Genomic DNA, 26,315 nt, shown 5'->3' on the forward strand with positions numbered 1-26,315 from the left:
GAGAACGGGGATAGTGCGAAAAGAATCCGAATGCAAGCAAGAGAGAGAACTGCGTGTACTTCCGTCTTCGCTTTGCTCTGTTATTTTTGCATAATCGATTCGGGTGTGAGGCATAAACTGGTTTTCAGACCTGTAAATGACATTATTTAGTTAATATGTGTACTATTCTGAATAGTCTTTCATAAACTAAGAGATGAATGGTCAAATGATATATTTGTGTAATCTTATTTTATGTAATTTCCTCCCCGTAGCTGTGTAACCGTTTATAATCATAAATGGTACGTTAACTATCTTGATCATTAAAAGGAGTAAACGTCATCTCCGCTGTGAGGCGTACTACAACCCGGAAGTGACAGTTTACGAGCTGGTTTGTGTTTTCAAAAATGTTAGCCACGAACGTGTGTGTGTGTGTGTGTGTGTAAAACGTTTTCATGAGGTTTCACTGCAGAGATGCCACGGTACTGCGCTGTCAAAGTCTGCAGAAACCGCGGGGGAAATGCATCTAGACAAGACAACAAGAGAATAAGCTTCTATCCGTATGTTTTTTTTTTTTTGTTTTCTTTCTGGTGTGTCTTCGAGTTGAAATGTTTGTTTGTTTAGTTTAGCAGCAACTGCTTAGTTTATGTTTTCCTTAGCGCCTTTAGTTAATGATAGAGGAAGTGAGACGTTAATAATATTAATAATGGCATGTCAGAAGTAGCCTATTCTGTTCTATATGTCATGTTCAGCTGTTTGTAATGGTGCCAGGGGAGACGGTGGGAGTGAATGTGAGTGATGATAACGTTAGGTGACGCTGAATGTGAAACTGATTCAGTGTCAAATCAGCCATTTACTTCACGTCTCCGTCTCTTTTACCTAAAAGGTTTCCGTTGCAAGACAAGCCCAGGCTTCAGAAATGGGTGAACAACATGAAGCGGGAGGAGTGGACCCCGAGTCGACATCAGTACCTGTGCAGTGAGCATTTTACAGAGGACTGCTTCGATATCCGATGGGGTATCCGCTACCTGAAGAACACAGCTGTACCGACCATTTTCCCCTCCACTGAGGATGTATGTATCTGTCTTGTTTTTTTTTTTATGTCTTATCATCCATCCAAGAAAGTGCTTGGTGCACATCAGAAGCCAATGCGACAACATTTTCTGCAAGTGAAAGAGTGCACTTTCACTTACAGAAAGTCCATCGAGAGTTTTTGGTGTGCATTCAGCCTGTTCTTCATTATGATTTGTTTGCGTTGCCTGAGATTGACCAGTGCCAGTCTGAATTATACTGCTCTGCAGAGAATTTCTGATGTTTTGTCCACCCAGTTCCATTATAAGCATGTAGTTTGCCTATTACAGTATTGTGCTCTTACTCTGCTGCCGTTGCATAATCCCATTTAACGAAGACACATTTTCTTTTATCTCAGGATGGTGAGAAAAAAGTTACAACCTTTAAAAGAAGCCCCAAGGCAAAGCCCAGGACTATAGATATTGACATTAAGCCCACAGGAATCGACTTCCCTCTCAGTAACAGGCCTCTCATTTTGAGCAGAACATGCAGAAAGGTCCATTTGAGTACAACAAACAACACCGTCGCGGAACACACAGAGGTGATATTTGAACCGCCTCTGGTGTCGGACACTGACATCTCCTGTCATTCAAATCTCTCAGAGATACAGACTGTTGCTTGTGAGATACCGGGCGACACTGGAATACCAACAGCTTCCTGCCTCGCACTTTCCTCATGCATTGAGCCCAATTCTGAAGAGCAGGCTGACTCCACCGTGACTGTGTTATGCTGTGAGACACTGGGCCCTTTCTCCGACGGAGAGGCAAACGTGGACTCAGCTGCCCTCCAAGCAGCATTGGGCCAGGCTTTTAGCTTCGTCCCTGTGGAAATGGTCACGGACCAACCCACGGGCTGCTTTCTGGAGGAGACGGGACCCGCTGAGGGAGAGCACATCTCTATTTACGAACACTCATACTGCAGACCAGACACGGACAAAGATCAGCTTTGGAGTAGGATCTTGAGTTTGCATGCAAAGATCTTGGAACTGGATCGCAGGGAGGAGAGCACCGTGGCCAAAATCCATGATCTGGAGACAGAGATAGCCCTCCTGAAGAGAGACGGTACTGCTTTTAAAGAGAAGCAGAAAGTTTTAGAAGATTATATATCATCCGCATTGCTCTGATTCTGCAAGTAATTACAAGCTATGGACTCCAAATGGGATTGTGGATGTGCATGTGTTTTCACTGTTACCATTCAGTCAGTTTTGCTGCTATGTTGCACATGCTCCCATATATAAAGCACATCAGTTAAAATTGTGTCTTATAAAAACTATTGGTGCTCAGTGTTCTGTGACATTGTTCTCAAATTTCCATATTACAGTTGTATATTTGTTTTTGTCCACATGGTGGCACTGTGTGACCGTCTTTACAGGAAGTGGTTCAAAGCCAAACTGAAGCCTTGATTTTCTGCAGCTCTCTGTTGTGCATTACAAATGCATATCCAAGATTTTCTGTTAGGTGTCTACACAATTGGATCTCTGAAGTGATCGGTACCGTATCCTAACTTATTAATGGCTCTTTTGCTTTTATTACGCAATGCCATCAGCGTTGATGTATTTTATCCCCTGGTCTGTGTTTGACAGTTGCCTTTATCACACTTTCTTGGTTCATTATATCATTTCATGGTGCAAAAGTGCTTTTTTTTTTTTTTTTGAAATGAAATGTTAATGGGGATTTTTATGGGCTCACCATGAATCAATACCTGGATTCACAACTGCCTGTTTCCTCTTAAGCTTTGGTATTTATTTGACTGCAACAGCTACTTCTCGCTGTGTTGATACACATTAAATCAATTCTTGTGTTGTTTGACCTTGTTCAAACAACATCATTCACACATGTTGTACATGCAATGCCTCCAGTGTCCTGGAGTCACCAGCAATCATGTCCGTGGAAGCAGAGGCTCATTATATTTCTGTGCTGTGCTTGATTGCCCGTCATTCTGTGCAATTTCCTGCAACTCAAAAAATATTCTGCTTTACAGAAAAACCAGTGATGGATTTGCTTTGAAGTAGAATAAAGTGTACCTTAAATATGTTTCTTAAAGCATGTGCCACTCTGGGGGCTGCGTTTGTGTCCACTATGTCCCCTGTGATTGTTTTAAACCCCACAATGACATGAACATGAACCAGCAGCAGGATTTATCTGCCACTTTTCCACCGTACGGCCCTGACTTAGTCATCATAGTATTTTGGCCGAGTGAGATACCTAATCTTATTTGAAGCAGCTTTCCAGAATGAAATACGCCATAGGCTGCATCTGGACTGTAGCAGGCCTTGTCACAGAATCTGTGGAACAGTGTAAAGCGGATTGTGACCATGTTAAAACATCATATTTTGAACCCACACCACATGAAAATAGGATTAAACTGTCCAAGAGATAAAAACACCTGTTGTGCTGTTCATTGAGCATAGCATTACGTGACTGCGTTACATTGAGACTTTAATTAGGCTACAAAGGCAGTAGACACTCATGCTGAAGGTGGAGTAAAGATCTTTAATTTAACACACTTTAGATTTCCACACCAGCTGTGCGAGAGAGAGAGAGAGAGAGAGAGAGAAAGGCAGAAGGGAGGCTAAATTAGTTTTCAAATATATATTACAAAATGATTAATTGCACACATGAAAGGATTTGTGAAGTGCAATTTAAAATGACTCCAGGGTGTTGCATTACATTAAAAGGTTATAGGATGACACATTTCCCTCCCTGGTGAAGACTGACACTGGCCTCCGCTGCAGCAAGGATTAAGAGAATGGATTCTCGAAATTAGTAATGAAATGAAATTGTTGTAAGCCTGTTGCTCCACCTCTTGTCAGGAAAACAAAACGTCATCACAGTGCATTAGGGGACTAATGTACTGTGATGAGATCTCTTGGCATTGACCAAATCCTGTAGAGATAAGTGTGCAGGTCTCAAAGTACAGTGAAGCAATAAGACAAGTCTTTGTCTGGAAATGTGCAATATTACCAAAGTCACAATCAATAAAAAAAGGAAATAAGGATTAAAATGATAATAATAGAACGAGAGCAAGGATAAAATGAGCAAAAGATGATACAGCCGTCTTTTTATTAATGTCCATTTTAAAAGCATTTTCAAAAATGAAAACACTTAATCTCACTGTGTTCCTCAGATGATCTCTTTAGGAGCAGAGTAGTAACAAATTCCAACAGGTGCTTTACATCTCTGCTACCGAAACAAATGCTGCTCTACGTATTGTAGGCAAAAAATTATTTATTTATTAGATTGAAAATCAGGAATAGCTGTGTTTATTTGTGATCATACAAAAAGGCAAAGCGAAAGGAAGCGATGCGGGTAGCTCATGTGTGCAGTTTACATTATAGTTAAAATAAGTACAAATATGTGTGGCTTTTTAATGGGTATTTTTTTTAAAGGCTTTGCACATAATTTGCTCCAGAACTGAATGAAAGACAGTGTTGTGCTCTGCGCAAGTATCGTTACTCCTGGAGGAAAAGATACTTACGCTGCCATATTTAAATATGCATTAAACAAGGAATATGTCTTAGCTTGTTTCACAGCTGTAAACTATTCTGCAAAAACATATACAGTATGTTTTCTTTAATGCACAATTAATGTTTTATTTGTCAGAACATTGAAAACATAGTATTAACTCACAAAATACTGTAAAATACCAACAGAAATTCAATCTAATACTCATATACAGTCAGAATTTGTAGCATGAAAGTGATGACACAATGAATTTCAGTCCTCTTTATTATTTTTTACAAATTTGCTTGTGGCCATAGTGCTCATGAAAGAGCATTACACAACAGCTAACACAGATTGAAACACAAGATCTATGCTGAACTTTTTTGGGGGTTTTCTGGGTGTCAGGTATCCTCATCCAGATGACCCATCCAGACTTCATCAGGCCCAGGCTTGTATCTATGCCTTGATATGAAACATCCATATAAGTATTAGTTCATAAAGCTTTGCCTCTTTTTTTAAAAATGATTTTAGCTATAGTAGAGATATATCCAAGGGTTGGTGCAGCTGTTGAGACTGGCCAGCAGCATGATGATTGCAAACACTGGACCTGTTAGAGAAAGAGAGAAATGTGTAAACAACTGAACACTGGCTCTGAAGAATATCTCATTCGTTATTAATGTATAAGGTGGGCCCACACCACAGTGACATTAAATATAATGTGGCAGGCATCTTTGGTCCTTTGGATGGGGACCTCCTGGACAGCATTTGGACGAACCTTTAGTGGGCGCACTGCTGGGGCTCCATGCAGACCATAACTGCACAACAAAGAATGGGCTCCAACACACCGTATAAGTCATTATAATCACAAATGTCATTTTCACAGTCTTCAACTTCGCGTTGGACACCCCATTCGTGCCCGTGCGCCTGGCCTGCAGCGCCTTTCTCTTCATGTTGAAGTAGATTGTTGTGCATATTCTTAACTGGCAATAGAGCAAAATGACGGCAGGCAGGGCATACACCGACAGGGTGATCCAGCTGATATAGATCCTGCTCCCCCACGGTTCTATAAATGTCGCCCAGCAGTCGTACTGGTTCTCCTCCACCTCCTGGAGAGAGAAGATGAAGAGCTGAGGAGAGCTGAAGGCGAGGGAGATCAGCCACGCTGCGCCTATGGAGAGGTATCTCCTAAATGAACCCTTTAAGAAGGAAACCATCGGCTTACAAACCGCATGGTACCGGTCTATGGTCATAGCCACCATCATGTACGTGGAGGCAAACATCCCAACCACCTGCAAGTATTTTACGGACCGGCACAGGAAGTCTGTGCCTCGGAACCTGTGCGTAATTTCAATGAGAAATTGCGGTAGGACTTGGAAGAATGCGACCACCAGATCCGCCAAGCACAAGTGCAGTAGGAACAGCTGGGTCCTCGTGTTTCTTTTTCGCTTCTTCCAAAGTGTGCCTAAGAAGAAGAGATTTCCACATGTTGCGAGCACAAAAATCAAACCCAAAATCCCAGCTCTGATGAGCGCAAAATGTCCATGCACTTCTCCATCCTCATCTGGTGCCTTTTCAGAGCTGTTGCTTCTGGGATCCATTTAAGCGCAAATTCCTGATGTGTCCTGTTGGTCCCGTAACTTCAGGGTTCAATCAACGTTGCATGTTCCAGGAGTTGCAATATTGCAGTGTTGGCGCAGATACGTCTCGACATTTTCCTTCTTTGCGCGTGTGTGGTGTGAGTGACTGTGGTGGCTGTGAGAAGGGAAAGTCATCCACTTGAAGGGGTGAGGGGGGTCAGTGGCGACTGAATGTCAATGTCAGCCTTACGAGATACAGAAATAAACACAAGACTAGAATGCAAATAAAAAATAAATTCTAAAAAGCTCTAATCCTCAAAACCAAAACCTCTAAATGCAAAGTGAAATGAACTGAACTTTAATTAATCATCAATATTAATCTCTAATTCATCTTCACATGGCCCTTTAACAGGTAATCAAAATATCTATGTTCTATTATTATACATCTTAACTTTACTTTTCAGATCCAAAGAATTGTTTCAGCAATGTTAATCAGATCTATTGCCAATGTGTGTATTAGACCACAATGATCATACTTGTAAGTATTCAAATGTATTATTTAGTAATGTAATAGAATGTTAAATGTCAAACTACGTGTGTAAATGATCATCATCTCTTCATCGCAGTAGATCCCAGATTAAAGGAGACCTATTGTGCTAATTTACAGCTCTATATTTCTATTCTGGGACCGCACTCGATTAACTTTGCATAATTCACAGTTTTTAAAAAACTCCTTATTTATCTTATATTGGCCCTTATTCAGCCCCTCAGTTCATCCTGTCTGAAACAAGTTGTTTTAACGCCTGTCTCTTTAAGGCACCATATAAGCCCATTATCTTCTGATTGGCTAACTTCCAGATGCCTGCCAAAAGGGAGCAGCCAGTTCTTGTGAGCACCTCCTCATCCTCTTGCTGGTGTGCTGATGGTGTATGACAGCTACAGTAACTTAGCTTGGAAAATAGCAACATGGGGCACTGAATTTGATGAATTTAGTGTTTATCAGATCACAAGTAAGATAAGAGTTGGAAAAATGATAGCTGCTGCCGAAGGGAAGTGTTTCTGGGTGCCAGGCCTCACTGATTACAACACAAAAACACAACTTTGATTTTGATGAGACAGGATCATATTTTATAAAGAACATATTTCTGGTTTTCCCAGTCTTCTGGCTGTTTGAGTTTCTTCAGAGTTTTCTGATGAATAGAGATCTTTACTTGTTGTTGGGGGTTAGCTACCATAGCCACTAACTACTGCTAGTACTAGCTCATTCAGCCGTGCAGCTAGCCGTCCAATTAGCTGACCCTGCCTGGACTTATTCACTTCACCTGTCAGGGCTCATAATGTTATAGCTGATCATAATGTATGACAGAAAATAAAGGAAAGAATAGAAGGTCACCTTTAATAATGCCATTCAATTTTTTGCATCTTATTTGTGAAAACAAATGGTATACTCCACTGATTTTATTTGGGGGTGGGCTTCATAGTAATTGCACTATAGGAATTGCCATTACAGCCCTGACACTTAGATTACGGAGGTAGAGAAAGAAATATAAGAGCCAGCAGAAAAGCTAGTCAAATATTGTCCTTGACTGAATACAGCTGTCCTACTGTCAAACATCTTAACTTTCCTTAAGGCGAGAGTGTGTGTGTGGCCCATCCGATGTTAAGGCCGATGCACTGCAGTACACAGAAAGAGTTATTTTGTATGTAAAAGGAGTGGGAATGAGTAAACCCTATTAGGTGGTTGTTGGATCAGTGACAGTTATACATACGCAGAATCATGACAGTTGAACCTTGATGCTTAAACTGTTGTTAAACAGTCAACCAAATAAGACACCTGAAATATGAGTTGAAGGCTGTCAAACAACACACATAACATGTATTTACAGCTGAACTTGCAGTGTGAAATATTAATTAAAAGGCTACTCCTTCATTAGGTTTAAGGGCTCATGAAATACATTTTTTTGTTCTATATTTCATTCTTTAGTTCCTATAATGCAACTTTCAACTTTTTTTTTTAAACCCTGGCTGTCTGTTCAATGCCGACATCTTTCAAACTTTATACCCCCAGTTGTGTCAAATAATTGTTTCAAACCCGATTCAAAACAACCCTGATGACGCCATTAAGGTAATTTTTTCAGACTTCTCAGAGTCACAGAGATCATAATGCTACAATAGTTTTCACATGAGCCAACCTTCATGTCTAAAATCTGTGGCGTGTTCTTTTACAGCACCACTACATACACCATACAGAAAATTGCTGTCAATGTATCTTTATTTTTTTTCTAAATACTTTTAAATTGTGCTTAGATGCCAGGGGCATATACAGTATAATCTCCATGTTGGAGCAGTGAGAACAAAAGTTGTGTGGCCTCCATTTCACTCATGACAAATGAAAGAAATTACATGATCCCTTTAGGTTATGCAGGGTGTTCATCTTACACAATAGGTAGGGTGGCGTGGGCATAAAGCAGAAAAAGATTATAGTGTTTTAGTCTTGTCACTCACCCAGCCGCAATCCCTTTTGTTTTCTGCATATTGTACATGAAAGAGCTGGAGGTCTTCCAAAGCAATAGCAATAGTAGACACAACAATAAACTTACTTTCTATTTGAACATGCCATTATGTTGTGCCTGTATGATACAATGGTATAAATAAATATAATATTGTGCTACAGAGACGTGAGACATTTTTTGCACTGTTAGCACTCTCAGTAAAAGTGACACTTTTCTTTCTTTCCACCGTACTCTGACCTGAGTAGGCCAATAACCATCCTATTTCCCACACGCAACCTTTAATAATTGTTACCACCCGATGATTCTATTTCCAGCCACTTTGCCTCTCGATAGAAGTTTCTTTCAACTGAAATTCTCAGCACAAATAAGTGTTTCATCGCCTCCATGCAAACTAGATCCTTTTGAAAGAGCACTTCCACTAACCTTTACCAGGGCAGCCCTCTGGCTGGATCTGGCAGATGGAAAATGTATTACATACCAACCTATGGCACTCCAAGCACTGAAATACCATGAACATCAGGCCCACACAAGCTAGGTGATGTTATACCACAAATCTTGTTGGCTTTGATTCATCTTGAGTGCCAGAAGTGCAGTATGTGAATCATTGAGAGCAATTGACCTTTTAAATAGAATTGTGCATTGGCTCTTAACTACTGTGTCGCCGCACAGAGTTTAAAGTCATTATAAACAGTGGGGAGTGTATATGAGAATTGAGAAAGAGGGACCGTTAATTGTGCACTGCATTAGTATTCATAGCGCTTAAATGGATTTAAATAACTCTAATATATTTCATTTCAAAAAAACCTTTTCAACATGACATGTCCCTCTTTTTATGTCACAAATCATGACCCAAGTAAACAGACAAATGGCTTCTCCATGTCTGAAGTCTAACTTTGTTGAATCATTGATTACTTCAAGCTAAGGAAAACAGGGCATGAGATCTTGCCTAATGCCTAATGCCTAAACATCTCAATTAGGCAGACAGATTCAGGTTTTTTTATTTTCTGACACAAATGGTCACCAAGATATTTTACTCCATGTTTTATAATGTTGCAATGCACTGGTGTAACCATGATGTTCATTTCACTATGACAAATGGATTAACTGTTGCTCTCCATGGTGCTGAAATGCTTACAGAATGACTGCTGCCGGCTATGTTGCTGAAAGAGCAAACCCAGACCACATCCACAGAACAATAGGATTATCAAATCATCATTGTCATGCATTAACATGTTATTATTTACACTGCACATACCGTGTTGTGGATTCTCTGTATTTAAATAGATGTTCTTTATATTTCAAAGATGTTTTGTCGACATCTAGTGGCACAAATAAAGCATTGCACTGTAACGAAGGGCACTACGTCACCTCCTCTCTCCTTCCTGTTTATTTTTTTTGTCACCAGCACTCATACATGTATTGTACCAGCGGCACATTGAATTAAATGTTCTGGCAGCCTATCTAACCGGCTCTGTTTCGTATGGTAAGAAGAAGATATTTGCTAATTTTGTGACACTGCGTACACTTCGACAAACTGACATCATTAAATTAGCCAACGCTGGGCTAACAGCGGCTAATGTAACGAGTTTCAGTGTACAACATTGTCAGCTGTCTGTTCAGCGAGCTAGCGGTAAAACATCATGGCCATGAGGTGTTTGTTCCTTCAGCTAAATGTGTTAGACATATTATGTAGTTAACACAGACAGTTTCGTTGTCTTGGAAACATTTAATATGTGCTTTAACGTTAAAGCTAGCTTAGCGAACTGTTAACGTCACTGTGTTACGTACAAGTCGGAACTAGCTAGCGGTAACTTTAATGAAATAACAGACTGTTAGATAACACTAGTCAGCTCGTTTTATATCCATGTTTCAGCAAGCTACCTTCTATTATTTAAAAGTGGGTTGATGTTCGTTAGGGCAACAGACAAGTCACAGCCATCCTGTGGGATTTAATGGTATATAATGTAGCCAGCAAACAGTTAAATTAACGTGAGTTAGTGCGGAGAAATCTTCCCCTCCTGGGTGTTCAAAGGTCCACCGCCCTCTGGAGCAAAGTCTTGCTCTCAATAACGTCCGCCAGCCACTTCTCTCTGAACCTGGTCCTCCCGGGTGTGTGCACCAACCTGTTGGACTCCACCACGAAGAGCACCTCCACGGGCAGAGTTTGGGGTTTGACTTTAGATATGTCCACGACGAAGTAGACGCTAGCTGTCCCCTGAATCGGCTTCCGCGGGGTCGGGGTACTAAAGCGGGCCCGGTAGTGGTGGAAGGTATCATGCTCCTCCTCGGTTGAGTAGAGGAAGTCCAGACTGTAAAGCCAGCAGGGCTGCATCTCCCAGGTTTGAATATACTCCCCAATCTGCTTTTTCCCCACTTCGACTGTAAAGTCTTTGCAAGCAACCCAGCTTACATTCCTCGTCGTCTCACTGTCGGCGGAGTTATCCACCTGCTCCTTCATGACAGTGCGGCGGTGTCTGTCCAGCAAAGCTTTCACCAGAAGCGCTGACTCTGTTGTGAAATTCATATTTAATGAATGTCGGTCCTCTCCAATCTTGTCTTTGTAACAATCAGTATCAGACATGGCATCAGGGGGTTTAAGTTGTTATTTTGTGAAAGCTGTTCGCATCAGCTCTTGTTGCTCTAACAGTTTCCATGGCTACCAGGATGGATAGGGTGTCAAATGGAGCCCTCTGTTGGCCCACTTTCCATTTGCAGTGTAATATGTTTTCTCCTATGAAAATATGTTTCTATTAAAAAATAATTTGTGCTGTGTGTCTTTTTTTTTTCTTTTTCAGGAAAAATTGGAACAAGCAGTAAATTTCCAAAATGGAATTCTACTGAAACCACCTGTAGCTGATGGCAGGTAGTCTGCCAGCATGCTGCATCATTTTACGCAGACATTAAGCATAATCCTTTTCCTGAATAACTTAAAGTTCTCCACTTAAGTTCAGAGTGAGCCAGCAAACGCATGTCGCGAATCAGGACCACGCTCGACAGCGTCACCAAGGCAGTAGGCAGCACAGACCTCATCTCCAAGTTTTCCCGCTTCAAGCCTGGCAGTGCCACAGTCGACAGCACCCATGTGGAAAAGGCCCTGGTCAAAGCAGAGACCTTAGCCTCTAATACAGCTACCGCCTCTCCTCCTGAAACCACCATGAAAGAAGAAGAAGAAGGCGAGAGGAGCACAGCAGAGGAGGAGTCAGACAAGCAACGCCAGCAAGTTACAGAAAATCCGTTTGTTGCCACAAAGAAGTCCACATCCAGTTTAGCTTCAGCAACAAATGTGTCTGCTCCGAGCTCTTCCTCGAACGTGGCGAAACAAACTATGCAGCTGTTTCACCCAGCAGGTCTGTCCACTAACATGGATGAGACCTACAAAACTCTGGCTCAGCACATCAATACTTACTTTGGTACCAGCACACCAGTGGAAGAAGGTGACAACAGGCTGCCGCCGCCGCTGCCACAGCAGCCCGGAGGAGGGGATGATCCTGTTTCCGAGCCCATTCTCAGTGCTGTGCCTCAAACAACTCGCAACCACATTCCTGTTTTGTCTCCAGTGGCAGAGGCTAAAAGTATTGAAGCACCCACTACCTCTCCACCTCCTCCATCTCCATCAGAAAAGCTTAGTCCTCCAGTAGGGACACCCTCTTCTGACATCCCTGCAACTGAAAGTGCAGCTCAGTCCATTCCCGCGCCTGCTACATCCCCTAAAAAAGGCTTCACCCACTATCTTTCCTACCCTCGGCCCAGTGTTCAGGCATTTGTTGGCAGCTACATCGCACCCCTGGTCCCCAAATTCAGAGGTGACTCCAAAAGCATCGCAGCTGAAAAAGAGAAGTCTTCAGCAGTCGCTGTGGAAGAGCCCACTGTGGACACGGCAGGAGAGAAGACAGAGAGTGAAGAGGAGAAAGTGAAGCGACAGCTGTTGACTCAAAGAGAGAAGGTAAGGTGCTCAGACTCAGACTGAATGTTGAATGCATCAGTGTTGTGGTAGATAGTTTGAGCTTTTTAACTATTGATGGCTTCAAATTTGTTTAAATTAGCTTATGTATGTTTAAAAACAAGGATTATGGTTAAGAAATTGTAAGGCAAAATAAAGGCATTAAAAAAATATTGACATTTTTAAAGAAAGAAAATATTTTTCAGATTTTCCTAATGTTTTGTACACGGTGTATATTTGTCATACAGATAATAGCCAGGGTGAGTGTAGACAACAGGACCAGAGCCCTAGTTAAAGGCCTACAGAGAGTCACTGATGTCAAGCTCCTCATCACCCGAGTGGAGGAGCTCAGCTGTCATCTCCTGGAGTTCCCAGAGACACGAGGAGTAGCTGTAAAGGTCAGTGTGCATCTTTTCTTTATTTTTTTATTTTGTTATGTATGCCGCAGTTCACTTTAATGTCAGATGCACAGTCCTACATGTAAGTGTGTGTTACATGTTTTTGTAAGTGGGACATTAAGCAGTCAGTATGTTTGTGTGTAATTGTGACCTTTTTAGGAGAGAGTGCTGCCCTGCCTGCTGCGTTTGCGCCAGGCCAGAGACCTTCCTCTTCAGTCTGCTGTGAGAGAAGCACTGGCCCTGGTTGGCTACACCGAACCAGTCAAAGGCAGAGGAATTCGAGTTCTGGCCATAGATGGAGGCGGAACAAGGTAAAGCTATTTCGTGGGGAAAACAAAACGCCAAAAAGTCCAGATAAAACCAAGTCGCAATACTGGCTCCACTGCTTGATTGACAAGTGAGAAATTATGGGAACTAATATGGTTTATATTACACTACGGAGAAATACCATGTAACAGCTTTCATTGCAGGCCAGCTGTCAAATATAAGAGCTGCATGTTTTCAGTCCTGGTTCGTAAAGCTTGTGACTTTGTTCCAGGGGACTGCTGGCTCTGCAGACTCTCCATAAACTTCAGAATCTGACAGGCAAACGAATCCACCAACTGTTCGACTACATCTGTGGAGTCAGCACAGGTACGTTGTCATCACTCAACTCAACTCAGCTTTATTTATATAGCACCTTTCATACAAACATGCAGCCCACACTTATTCTCTCTCTGCTTCAGGTGCCATTTTGGCCTTCATGCTGGGAATTTTCCAGATCCCTTTAGAGGAGTGCGAGGAGATGTACAGGAAGCTGGGAGCGGACGTCTTCAAACAGAACGTCATTGTTGGAACTGTCAAAATGGGATGGAGCCATGCTTTCTATGACAGCGAAATATGGGAAAACATCCTCAAGTTAGTCTGCAGTACTCTCTCATCCCTCCTTTTTTCCATCCCTTCACAACCCTCGTCCATCCTTGATTTCAAAGACAGTGAGGTAGTCTATTTTGTCTGTATTTTTAATCAGTTTTTGCATTTTCTTTAGGGAAAGGATGGGTGAGGGGCATATGATTGAGAGTGCCAGGGACCCAAACTGCCCTAAAGTAAGTCACATATCTTTTTAGCTCTATACTGTCTTGATTAACGCTTAATTTTTTGCATGTGTCAATTTTATTTGAGGATGTTTGTGTATTTTTATTTTTATTTTTTTTTATTCTTCCACTGCGCAGCAAAACACTTAAATTGTGTTTAAACTACAGAAAAATATCAGCTTGCTGAGGTGCTTGAAAAATAGAGATGACTTTGCATGTTCCTCTGTAAAAAATGCCCTTTTGTATGTCCACCAGGTGTCAGCAGTGAGCGCCATTGTGAACAGGGGTTTACCTCTGAAGGCCTTCGTGTTTAGGAACTACAGACTCATGCCAGGAGTGAGATCCCACTACCTTGGAGACTGCAAACACAAAATGTGGCAGGCTATCAGGGCCTCGTCTGCTGCCCCGGGCTACTTCCAGGAATTTGTCCTGGGAAAAGACCTCCATCAGGTACAACATGGAACATGGAGAGTGATGGGAGATGCTATATTTGCAGAAGGAGGTTAGCAATGACACAGATTGCAGAATAGATGAAAAGCACTTATAATACATTACCTTTAAAAGGTGTGTTAAACCAAAACAATGATAAAATATAAAACACAAAAAATAGATTTCTTCTTCTATTGTCAAAAACCCTGAATTGACTCATTTATTTTATCCAGACTGGTTTCCCTGGACTACCGCAGTGTTAAACCATATCAATTTAATTTTCAGGCATAAAACATCTGAGTTAGGTTTTATTTTGTCCACGATCAATAATGTTCTGATAATGATTTTCTTTCAAGTTTGCATCAACAGTGGTGCCTATCGCCGCAACAATGTCACATCTCTTAGAGCTCTAGTTTAGTGTGAGAGAGTCATTTCCTTGAAACCATACCAATCAATACACTTCACTGTGGCGCTGCATTGCCTAGTGCCAAGGACGGAAGCACTGAGCATTACACTGCACTCTGTGTGCGTGTGTGTGTGTGTGTATACATCAAGGGTATGTGTGTAGATTTGTTTTATTTTTTCAAACCTGTAACCTTGAAGGCGGTCCCTTAATTGATTCATTCTCTCTTCTGGCTGTCAAGAGTCAGAGAGAGAGAGAAAGTGAAGAGAATAAAATGGAAGTAGAGAGATAGTCCTTGGACCCGGTCTGTGCCCCCTAGGCCTCCTTCTTCTTATGGCTTATCCAATAGGGCTTAAATAAATTATAATAAATATTAGGTTCAAGAATGGTAGATCAGGTTTAAGTAAGTGGTAATTGAAGGAAAATCTGGCTTTTAAGGCATCTGATAAATGGCTACAGTTTATGTAGCATGTATTTTACTTTCTATTACTACTACTAATCTTTTATATTGCTCTATCGCAGAGCGCCTTTAATGTGTTATTTTATGAAGTTTGATTATTAGGCCAGATATCTTTAGATGGTCTTTATGAGCAGCAATTATGCTCAAGGCTTAGCTTAATTTTGATAACCTACTTAGGCTAAATTAGCCTTGTCCCTGTTTCTAACAAGTATTTCTCTTCCCCTGCCATTTCCTAATGCAAGAGTCCCAGTAGCCAGCCTTTTCCAATGTTTTAGTCAATAATAGATACTTATCTCCAATAGCACTCTGCATGTTTACTGATCATATCCTTGGTTCTCCTCTTTTGAATTAAAAAAGGCCTGCTAGTTCGTTGCCTGAGCCCAAGCTTTTCCAGCTCTTAATTAAGCAAAGAATCAACTGTAATGGAAACCTCTTACCCGGAAAACCTGTGTGATTGACTAATGTATTAACAATGCAGAATTTCCATTTATTTCCAAGTATCTGTTTGTTTTCCCATGGACTTTGGGATGACAGCAGGGATGGAAAGATGGAGAGTGAATGAGTGGTGTATGTATGTGCGCTCGTGTTGTTCTCTACATTCCTCTTGGAGCTGCATAGTGTTTCATCGACAGTTGAGCTACCGCTTCCACCCACCGGTCTCACTCCTACTCTAGTTTTCAGCACTAGAGGTGATATTTCTCAGGAAAATTCTGCCATTGCAGAGCACCAGAAATACATAAATACACACAGATATATACACAGTGGCGATGGATGCATTCACAGACTCAAAATAGATTGACAAATCTAGATATTTCATCCTAAGTTTTTATTTTATTTTTCTTTTTTTATTAAAGCAATATCCAGTTGTTTGCCTGTGTGATGATGCTGCACTTTAGCAGCTTTTTGTTGTGATTACACGCAGGCTGGATGTCATTCAGTTGGGTGAGACCTCGGGGTGAGAGGTGAAGGGTCAGATCTGAGGAGCAGCTGCATAATTAACCTGCTGTCTCAAGAGTGTGAACTGTGTTCCACTGTTTCAATAGCTTACAGTTGAGGATAAACAGCTTTATTATTAGTCTAAGAGTGATATGTTTTAGGCAGTATTGTCCCATAATGATACCAGGGCAGCCGAGTGATTGATTGAGAGTTATTTAAATCAAAATCCAAGGACATTAAAGCTGTCTATTTTTTAAATTAGTTAGGCGAAGAAAAAAAGGTTTAATTCTAGGTACTTACAACTTGTTTGTTTGTTTTTGCATTGGTTGTCGTTGACTGCCATTTTCTGATTGCTTTATCCTAGAAGAAGGAGAGGATTTAAGCTTTTTGGATACTTTTCCACCACCCACCCCCTTTAGAAGCATGGAAATGACCTTTACTCCTGCTCTGCTGGGGAGGACCGGACCTCTTGTGTGCCACACTCTCCTCTATTAATCCAAGCCATAATCACTTCAGTGGCTGGATAGAGTCCAAAACTGGACTTGGGGAAAGACTGAGTGTTTAGCGCTAAATCGGTCCAGGCATCCATTCAGCTTGATTGTCCTCTTTCTCTCATTGTTGGCTTCATTTAGATCAGCAACTCTTTCATGAATCCAGTAACATTATGTTGTGAAAAAGAGACTAAAAAGCAAGCACATCATTTGTGATTAGCTTCTAAATGAATTCAGTCAAGATTAGAATACTGAAATACAATATGCTGTATCAATTCAGAGTAATGCAGCAATTAAACTCTTTATATAGCTAAATTCCAGACTAAATTACTCAAGAAAATGACTTCTTTTAGCTGCGGATAGCTGCTGAAAAGACAGCTTTTCCTACTTGTTTACTTCTGAATAAACAGGGTTGTTTGCCAGCGCAGCACATCTCTGGCCAGGGAGCTTCTTTTCCTCCAGCCTAAAGCTGTGTAGCTCTGGGACAGCTTGTTCACTTCACCTCATTTGTCCCCTACAGGCTGTCACAACAAATATATTAAACCTAGAGGCACATTGTATACATACAAAGTGTCCTATTTGTGCAGTAACCTTGGGTAGTAAGCATATTTGACTGATGAAATGCTGAAGGTGACTTTACAGTTTTGTGCCTGTTGGTTTAAAAGGCAAATGCTGCTCTGGCAATATGACATAAACATGCTTCTTACACAGAAATCTGGCTGACAGATTTTAATTTGATCTGACTTGGTTCTTGTCTTGTAGATGCAGTATTAACTTTAAAACAGTCACACTCTCACACACACATCATTGACTTCCTTACAGTTGGGTTACTTTAGGGTAATTGGCCGTCTTTTTTCATTTTATTCATGGTTCTCTTTCCCTTTATCCCTTTTCCCTTCCCACCTGTCTCCTTCTTCAGGATGGAGGACTCCTAATCAACAACCCCACAGCATTGGCCATCCACGAGTGTAAAAGTCTGTGGCCTAACACGCCACTGCAGTGCGTGTTGTCTCTCGGCACTGGGCGGTACGAGACGGCGGGCAAGAACAGCACGACCTACACGAGCCTCAAGGCCAAACTCACCAACGTCATCAGCAGTGCCACCGATACAGAGGGTAAGACCACACAAAATGTTGCTTGTATGTGTTTGACGTCCCACACAGTTATTTATAAGCCCCAAATTAGAGGTATGTGGTCACAGCCAGTCTTGTTTTACAAAATTTCCTGTGACTAACTACTATCCAACTAATAGCTAATGGCTCCGGCCTCCATCTTTATTTCAGAGGTTCACACCATGCTGGATGCTCTCCTGCCCCCCGACACCTACTTCCGCTTCAACCCCTACATTAGCGAGGACATCCCGCTAAACGAGAACCGCATGGAGAAGCTGAACTTCCTCAAGAGCGAGGGGGAACGCTACTTGGAGCGCAACGAGGCCAAGCTGAGAAAGGCGGCCAGCGTGCTGGGCCAGGAGAAGAGCACCATCCAGAGACTGGCTGAGTGGGGCAAGCTCAAAGCCGACATGTACGAGGGTCTCCCCTTCGTCTCCAAGCTGTAGTCACTGGTCTGGCAATAGTGTGACGACGAGAGAGAGTTTAAGGTAAGAGGACACGGAGTGTAAAAACTCTCAAGAACTGATAGCTTAACTGTTGAAAAGGGAAAGGGAACAAACTGGACACTTTTTTTTAAGCATCCAGAGAGTCAATTCAGAGTAAAAAAACAAATAATCCAGTCACTTGGTTTGATTATTTACCTAACACTAAAAGGACTGAAATGTAAAACTATGATTATTTATTAAAAAAGACAATACAGTAAATAATAGTGTAGAATTACAAATGTGATGTAATTTGTTCTTTGTAGGACAGAATGAGTCTATGATGGAGACAGAATAATACTTTTTGTTTTGACGATGATGAAATCATTCACTAGACTCAGACAAAGGAAATACTGTATGTGTACTGAAGTTCATAAATATATGAATTATAAGCTGGCTAAAAGAGTTGGTTGGATGAATGCACAAAAACAGTAATGTGGCACCATATTATGGAACATTAATGGTTATATAATAACTAGTTATTTTGTAAAGAAATTAGACTGTTCTTTTGCATTGTCAGTAACTTGAATATATTAAAATTAATATGTGATTGCACAATGGGAATATAAACTTGACTGCCTATTTCTAACACTGTACAGAAGAAAGACCTCATGCACTTTGTAAAATGTCATTCTTAACCAAGACAATGTAAATAGTATTTGAAGTAATTCTGAGTTATTTGAGTGCTCTTGCTAGAATTTAAAAATATGACAAAAGACATACTGCTGATGCATAATTTTACTGTCCTGTATTGGCACATACAGCCACCCTGACATCCCTTCTGATACTAATAAGAAAGTATCAGAATGTGTGTTTTCCTGTTGGTAACAAAGCATGTTCTCCATTGTGGCCCAGTATTCAGTATGAATCTTTTGCCTTTAACCTCACTCAAGCCTGAAATCCTCAGCCGTGGCCGTTGTTGTCGCACACTTTATAGATTTGACACACTTTTTACTTTGTCAGACTCCTAATTGCCCCCCCCCATTGCTTTGTGGAATGCTAAAAAAACATGTTATGAAAAAATAAAACCTGTAAAATAAATTTGGTTCTCTTTTGAGCGATCTACTATTTCTTTTAATGTCTGAGAATGGGAATATATGCCACATGTGTTGTTTGATGTTACTCATGTTTATCTGCTTGTCCATTCTGCTGCCACACACACATCACAAAGAGCCCCACAATAGAGTTGTCACAAAGGAATGCCATGCGTCTTCCTATGATGAATTGTTTTTTTTTTCCAATTGCACACATTGATTTTCTGCTTTTATTGTTTTGATCCCATTGAAGATTCACTGAAATTCCACAGCACCATTCCTCCCAGTCAAACTGACGTTACCCCAATCAACGTGAACAATACGCCACGAGGAGGTTTACCTCCAAACCTCCACAACAATGACAGATGTCAGAAAGGTATAGAATAATGTGTCAAGTATTTCACTTGACTGAGGCCTCACTCCTGGTTTCAAACTGTCAAAGTTGTAACAGGCTTCGACTGATAGATTGATGGTCCTTTTTTTTTTTTTTAAATACCAGCTTCACCATGTCTGTGTGCACCTACACTTGGCCTTACTCTAGAAGGATCTTTTCAGTGGGTAAAAACTGAGACTATCCTGTGTGTATGTTGACAGCTGTCAATATGGCAGAATATGTGTTTCTAAGACAAATTTATACATGGTAATCTATGTTTACTAAGGACCTCATGGGGGGCTGATAGGATGTTGGATTAATGTACATTTTAGTTTAGGTGGAAATTGTGAGGACTTCAAAGCATGTGTTCCCGATGCACAGCAATCAAAGTCCACAAGAAAGGAAATTGATATCCCTAAAAAGTCAGGGTACATTGCGTTATTTAGGTACACAAGTTTTTTTTAAAAAAAGCCAATTTGGTTGACAAAATTTATTTTTCAACCCTTCACCTAGATAGTTTTGGCATAAGAAGGTGGGTTATTCTATAATGAAGTTGAAATTGACTAGATACCCCAAGAAGTAAGTAACAGACCATTTAAAGATAAAGAGCCAGTAACGGAGCTGCACTCAGCTTTGTAGTAGCATGGTATATAGAGAGCAATGTACCTCTGCTGATCTGAAAACGTTTAATACTGAGGTGTAATTGTTGCTGTGAAATTCCACTGTCACACAGCGCAAAACATTATTTAAGCCTCCCATCCAGCTGCGTGTGGAGACTGAGTGTCTCTGACGAGCACCGTCAAGACAGACGAATGAGGTGAACATGAGATTAACTCTCTCCGGTGATGTTCATCCTGTTGGCAATTTCCTTGAGTCGGAAAGGGCCAAAGTGCCAAGGTAAAGTGAAGTCTGCCAGGCTGTGTTTACATGAAGGAGTGGGATACACACACACACACACACACATACACATATATATATATATATATATACATATATACATATATCATACCGCTGCTCTATTAGTTTCTTGTTGTGTCAGTAGCGGTCCGTCTTTCTTCCTCCTCCTCCTCCTCCTCCTCCTCCTCAAGCAGAATTGGATTGTCTGGTCTTATGGTGTTCCCTAGCAACCGTTATAGTTCCCCTCTCATTTACAATCTTCTCAATGTATGTGTGCCCACGTTTGCCTAAAATTGTCCCTGATCTGGCAGAAATGTGTTACACAATCCACCTCTTTTATTTTGCTGCTGGAAATGGGCGTTTGACTGTTAAAATAGCAAAAGAAAAAGTGATCACATTTAAGTTTGCCATAATATCTCGGGCCGTGCTCTTTTTCCTCCCCCTCCTCCTTCAGTTGGCAGTTGGCACATAGTGTTTATTTGCCGTCTGCCAGGATGTGCCATATTCTTATACAAACAGCAGTGCAGCATGTGAGGAGAAGTTTGTACAAGTTGTCTCACCTTGTTTTTGTCATGGCTCGCCCAATGCGGCCGTAGCTGCAAATATATAAAAACAGTGACGCATGTGATCATAATCTATGAGTTTGCTGTAGATCAAGTGATGCAAATAAACTAACAAATACATCCCTGAGGGGTTAGAAGTGGGTGTGAAGCTCGGGCTGGAGTAGGAATGAGGAAGAAGGATTGCATCCCATCTGTCATCCGAAGAGGACAAAATCACCCAAAGGGCTTGAAAATTCATATATAGTCACTTCTACGTATTCTTCCCGTAATATAACCTGGTCATCTCAGGATATATAGTGTGAAGAAGCTGCTGTTTATCAGTGCACGAAGCTGCGTCACGCCATTGTCAGTGATGACACTCTCTGACCAAGTTAGGAAGGCTGTTGTGTAAAAGATATGGAAACAGTATGGAAAGCACGTATCTGGTAGCTGTCAAATGTGACGTTGTTGTTCTATAATATATCTTGGCCTGTATAAACTGGTTTTAAAGTACACATAGGCCCAGAGACGGTTTGATCATACAAATGTAAAACGATACTGAGACAAGTTGAATGTTTTGTCTTGCAGATTATTTTTTAGCACAAATGATGAAAGATCCCCTCCAGACATGTATTAAGACATAAATGAACAATGACGTGTATCTGATCTGGGTTTTTTGTCTGCAAAACAAACTATAATCACCACATTCAAATCTTTAAAAAGGCCTCTACTGCTATGTGCACTGGAAGCTTCAAGTGTCAACATCACACTTATATAAGTCACATACTGGACCAGGGTTGACTTCCAGACTATTTGTGATGTTATAGATCACGCTAATAGGCCCTGCCCCTTAAAATCTGTTTTTCAATGAGCACAGAGAAACTTTCCACTTTCAGCAGATGTGTCGAGTGTCGAACTCTGCACATACATTCTGCACAGCGAAGCTCAAACGCCCGACTGTAGGAACGAAAAAGAACAATTAGCTTCAGCTCATTTTTTGTTTTTCGTAATGCATTATGGAGTTAAGGAAGAGAGAGAAAGAGAGAGAGAGACAGTAGACATACAGTTTCAGAAATGAAAATATGTTGAAAGGACCTGGGAATATTTCACACTCCACAGCAGTATGTCTGTAACGTGACGCTGGGGAGGAAAGAAAAAAAAACAAAAAAACATCAGTCTGTCATCATGTCTCCTCATTGAAAAGAAAACGGCAGAATAGTTGACACAGTGCTGTGGCTCTCCGCAGATCTTTGCCAGTCAGTTAGTGTGAGGACACACCTGCGCACACAAAACACACACACACACACACACACATCCTATTTGTCCAATAGCTGTGCATGAATACCAAGCAACAGTGTGCAATGAAAACCTGGTGTTCTAGGTCAATATTAAGATATTTGAAAAAGATCATATCATGTTTTCCAAGTCACACCCATGGAAAGCAATTATGCATTTAAATCGTTGAGCTGGAGCATAACAACCAACACAGTTTTATCTCGTATCCAATCATGTTTTGCGAGCTCCATTGCTAAAACTCCGCTTTGTTTTGGTCCCATTACTAGTAGCGACGCTACATGACTCACTTATGAATGCTAATGCCCTTTAGCCTTGGATGAGTGTTACATGTGTTTATCATGGGAAAAAACTATACATGTACACCCCCTTTTTTTCACACAATGCTCATGACCTGAACATGCCTCACGGTGGGTTACATATGAATAAGCCATGGCAGTAAAAGACGATGAAAAGGTTTATTTAATACATTCTTTTCATCACTCATTTGACTGGTAGATGAGCAATGTGGACATTAATGGTCCTGATGACATGGTCTTGATGTGTGTAAGACATGCTCGGGCTGTCCCACATTGGAACTGAGTAGCGTGGGTGAGGGGTGTTCATACACAGCTGTCATGTGCGTTCTGCAGTTCAAAACCTGATGTGGATTGGTGGGCCAGTAATGATAATGTAATGTGCAGTGGGGCGTTTGACACCAGCTCTGCCATGTCTATGTCTGACATGGGCCACCTGTCCTCTGTAACACCTGTGTCTCATATTCAGAGGACCGGGGCCTTTTTAAAAAGTATTTTTGGGGCACTTTAAGCCTTTATTGTAGAGCTGACAGTAAAAGGATGACAGAAAATGGGGAGAGAGAGAGCTGGGGAACAACATGAAACATTGCATTGGTGGAAGAAGTATTCAGATCAGCCACACTTAGTACTCAGTGTGCAGAAAAATGGTCCCTGTCAGTGTTTTAGTATCATATATGATGTTTTTGGATTAATGTTACTGCTGCATTAATGGCTATGGCTGAGCTGCTTTGAACTACTTTACATACTGTTGGATACTTTAATCTGTGCATCATATTCTGTCATCATGTTTATAGTGTCACTGTCCTGTGAGAACAACGTATCTTTAAAAAGGTTTTCATGAGAAAAACAGCCCCGTCTTCAGCTTTGTGACAATGAGTTTCCAAACTTTCACTAAATTTGGAGATTGATGGTTTTCACTGAACAGGGAGGGTATGAGTAATTCAATCAGAAAAGTAACTAAAAGTACAAAAAATGTACTTACACTGCAGCTCACAGCCAGCAGCACAAACCCATAAGCCACCAGGGTGCCCCAGAAAAGTGGATCATTAAAGTATGACAGCATTTGTCGTTATATAGCCTTTCATATATCATCTGCATGAAGTACTGACCCAAATGTATAACAGTTCATCAAGATCCTGGAAGAGTGTGATTGAATTGCTCATTTATGACATTCTAAACTCTTATCAAATTCTAAATATTGGAAGTAAGGTATGAAATTAAATTAGAAAAGAAACTACTGCGACTGTGAGATTACCACAGACGTACAAGGCTACAGTTAGGAATATGGAGAGATTTCATTAGATACTCTGCTGGGTTATTGTTCATTTCACACATATCTGTGTGCAGCTCCCACTGCTGCCGCTCATTAAAACGGGGTCGCTGCAGTTGCGTCTTTCTCTTTCTTCCTGCAAAATTGGCAGCGACTCACTGATAGCAGAAGGAAAATAAAGAGGTCTCACTCCGATACATATCTTCTATCTACCAGAAGTAACATTGTTATGGAGATTGAAGTCCCCCATGTAACACAACATAGAGACTGGATCTTTTTTTAGACAATCAGTGAGTCCTCCAACTTCCAACAGCTTTGTATGATAAACAGCCCAATTCTTAATGATAGCAGTGTGTTTACCAGCCATATTAAACTACTACTAATTTAGATCTACAGCAGAATGACTGAGCTATATAAAAAAAGAAGCATTTATTCATCTATTTTATAATAATACTGGAATGTGAGGCATGGGATATCCCTGCAAGAAAAAAAAATATATATATATACATAAGAGTGAATGTATAGGCCTAAATATGCATTTACAGCTCTATTTCCACCAAATACAGCACATGTAATTCAGCTGTAACAATGTCCAATCTCTATGTGACGCCCACTCGGTCTGGATATTTGGGTCTGGCTTTTTCGCCCGTGAGTGAGCCGTCTTCTGGAAAGTGTAGACGATCTTTGTCGCTGCTGGTTTTGACAGCGGCGGGGGAGCTGGTGAGGAGAGTGGAGGATCCGTGTGTGTGTGTGTGTGTGTGTGTGTGTGTGTGTGTGTGTGTGTGTGTGTGTGTGTGTGTGGACCACAGATAGCTGCTGCAGCGGCTGAGAGAGAGAGGGGGGACGGACACACACCGGCCGGGCACGGTCCGTCAAACACACGCCTCATCATTTTTCTCCAGCATCAACACACACTCACTCGCAGAGGGAGGAAGGAAACAGGAGCCGGTTTGCAGAAGACGGTGAGTTAGATCATTTCTCCTTTTCTCTTCTCTTTTGAAGATGATGGGGGGGTTGGGGGGATTGCATTTTCTCCCTTTCCACCACCCGCCCCGTTGTCTTCTGTATCATCATGAAAATAATGGTGCAGTGGACGTGTCAAGTCGGTGCCTCTTTCAATCGCCACAGCGTCCCGGTGATGCTGCCTGACTAGGATGACCAGGTGCAAATAATCCAGCAATATGGAGGCGCCGATTGTCGTGTTTTTCTTTTAAAAAATGTGGATTCTGCTCAAAGGCAGACAGACAGACCGCTGCAGCCTGTGCACTCACTCCCCGACCGCACTGCATGCGCTGCATCCTGAGGAGCAACCATCAAAAGCAACGAGAGGGGAGGGAAAGGCAATGTGTTGATCGGGCTGTTGTGTTGGATGCATGGATTCAGCGGTTGGTTGCAGCAGCTCATTGTTGCTGCCGCCGACCGGTGCGGGCAGGCAGGCAGGCAGGCAGGCAGGCAGGCCCCGCAACCGCTCAGAGGATTATTTGATGTCTGCCAGTGATGCTCATGCTGCCAGATGTAGCTGTCAATTCAAGTGTTTATAGACTTAAAGGCAGGCGGCAAACCCACTAAGGCCTTGTTTTTTGTGTAGATATTAGATGCAGAGATATGATATAGCCTAATAGTCAGCAGGTGTCTATTGATCGGGGGGGGGCTGATTCTTTCATTAAATAAATGAGAGGGTTCCACAAAGGAAATGTGTGATTTTTGTGGGGTTTTCCCCCTCAAAAAAAAAATCTTTACCTCTCATCAGTGCGCTGTTTTTCATAGAGGTCTCCAAATGCAAGCACAGAAACAGCCATGAAAGCAGTAGACAACATACTTGGCAGCTGGAGCTGACATCGGATTGGTAACAGTCAATCAAAGAAGTTGATTCACCTTTTTGGATTAATTCAAACCCCATTCGTAAAGGAATCATGAATCTAACCATAAGCATTTTTAAGTCAATACTAGTGCTGAAATTACATTTAATTAATTGATTAATCAATCAGTAAAATAAAAAAAATAAAAACTACAAATTTGATGATAAAATAATAATTTGAGTTTTCAAGCAAAAGTGCAACATATTCTCTGGGTTTAGCTTCTTTTTTCGCTTGTCATGTATGATAGTAACATGGACAGTTTTACTATTTTCATACATTTTATAGACAAAATGATGATTGACTGATGCAGCCCATGTCAAGATACAGTTTTCTGTAAGCTGTATGCATGCTGATATGAATGTGATACAGAGTAGACATGGTGGTGGGCTGTCTTTGTGTGTGTGTGTGTGTGTGTGTGTGTGTGTGTGTGTGTGTGTGTGTGTGTGT

General features: G+C 41.3%; 4 protein-coding genes across 16 annotated transcripts in view; 3 read left to right on the forward strand and 1 right to left on the reverse strand.

Moving 5' to 3' along the window:
• Positions 1 to 262: 262 nt before the first annotated feature.
• Positions 263 to 3,104, forward strand: LOC127359130 (THAP domain-containing protein 5). Its single transcript, XM_051392883.1, has 3 exons — positions 263 to 536; positions 863 to 1,049; positions 1,406 to 3,104. Exons 1-3 carry the CDS (start codon positions 451 to 453, stop codon positions 2,168 to 2,170), a joined length of 1,038 nt encoding a protein of 345 aa, XP_051248843.1. The 5' UTR covers positions 263 to 450; the 3' UTR covers positions 2,171 to 3,104.
• Positions 3,105 to 4,095: 991 nt separating this feature from the next.
• On the reverse strand, positions 4,096 to 7,354 carry avpr2l (arginine vasopressin receptor 2, like). The gene is made up of 2 exons (XM_051392887.1): positions 5,266 to 7,354; positions 4,096 to 5,097 (listed from the first exon to the last, which is right to left on the reverse strand). Exons 1-2 carry the CDS (start codon positions 6,086 to 6,088, stop codon positions 5,018 to 5,020), a joined length of 903 nt encoding a protein of 300 aa, XP_051248847.1. The 5' UTR covers positions 6,089 to 7,354; the 3' UTR covers positions 4,096 to 5,017.
• A 2,591-nt stretch (positions 7,355 to 9,945) lies between these two features.
• Positions 9,946 to 19,365, forward strand: pnpla8 (patatin-like phospholipase domain containing 8). Of its 4 annotated transcripts, none has more exons than XM_051392870.1 (11): positions 9,946 to 10,063; positions 11,376 to 11,443; positions 11,527 to 12,523; positions 12,769 to 12,918; positions 13,078 to 13,229; positions 13,457 to 13,551; positions 13,644 to 13,815; positions 13,946 to 14,003; positions 14,247 to 14,441; positions 17,630 to 17,825; positions 17,994 to 19,365. In XM_051392870.1, the coding sequence occupies exons 3-11, from the start codon at positions 11,549 to 11,551 to the stop codon at positions 18,266 to 18,268; spliced, it is 2,268 nt and encodes a 755-aa protein (XP_051248830.1). In that variant the 5' UTR covers positions 9,946 to 10,063; positions 11,376 to 11,443; positions 11,527 to 11,548; the 3' UTR covers positions 18,269 to 19,365. The 4 variants fall into 4 exon arrangements, with proteins under 4 accessions (XP_051248830.1, XP_051248828.1, XP_051248831.1 ...); XM_051392871.1 differs by lacking the exon at positions 9,946 to 10,063 and adding an exon at positions 10,786 to 10,919; XM_051392868.1 differs by having other exon boundaries at positions 11,376 to 12,523.
• A 1,390-nt stretch (positions 19,366 to 20,755) lies between these two features.
• nrcama (neuronal cell adhesion molecule a) overlaps positions 20,756 to 26,315 on the forward strand; it is a 59,628-nt gene continuing 54,068 nt past the window's right edge. For 4 of the 10 annotated variants that reach the window (XM_051392855.1, XM_051392856.1, XM_051392858.1 and 1 more), the window contains exon 1: positions 20,760 to 24,971. The gene's annotated coding sequence lies outside the window, so the exon portion shown is untranslated. Of the gene's footprint in view, positions 24,972 to 26,315 lie in introns of all 10 variants that reach the window. The other 6 variants (XM_051392848.1, XM_051392849.1, XM_051392850.1 and 3 more) reach the window with 2 other exon arrangements.

This window comes from Dicentrarchus labrax, unplaced genomic scaffold (assembly GCF_905237075.1).
Source record: "Dicentrarchus labrax unplaced genomic scaffold, dlabrax2021, whole genome shotgun sequence".
NCBI lineage: Eukaryota > Metazoa > Chordata > Actinopteri > Moronidae > Dicentrarchus > Dicentrarchus labrax.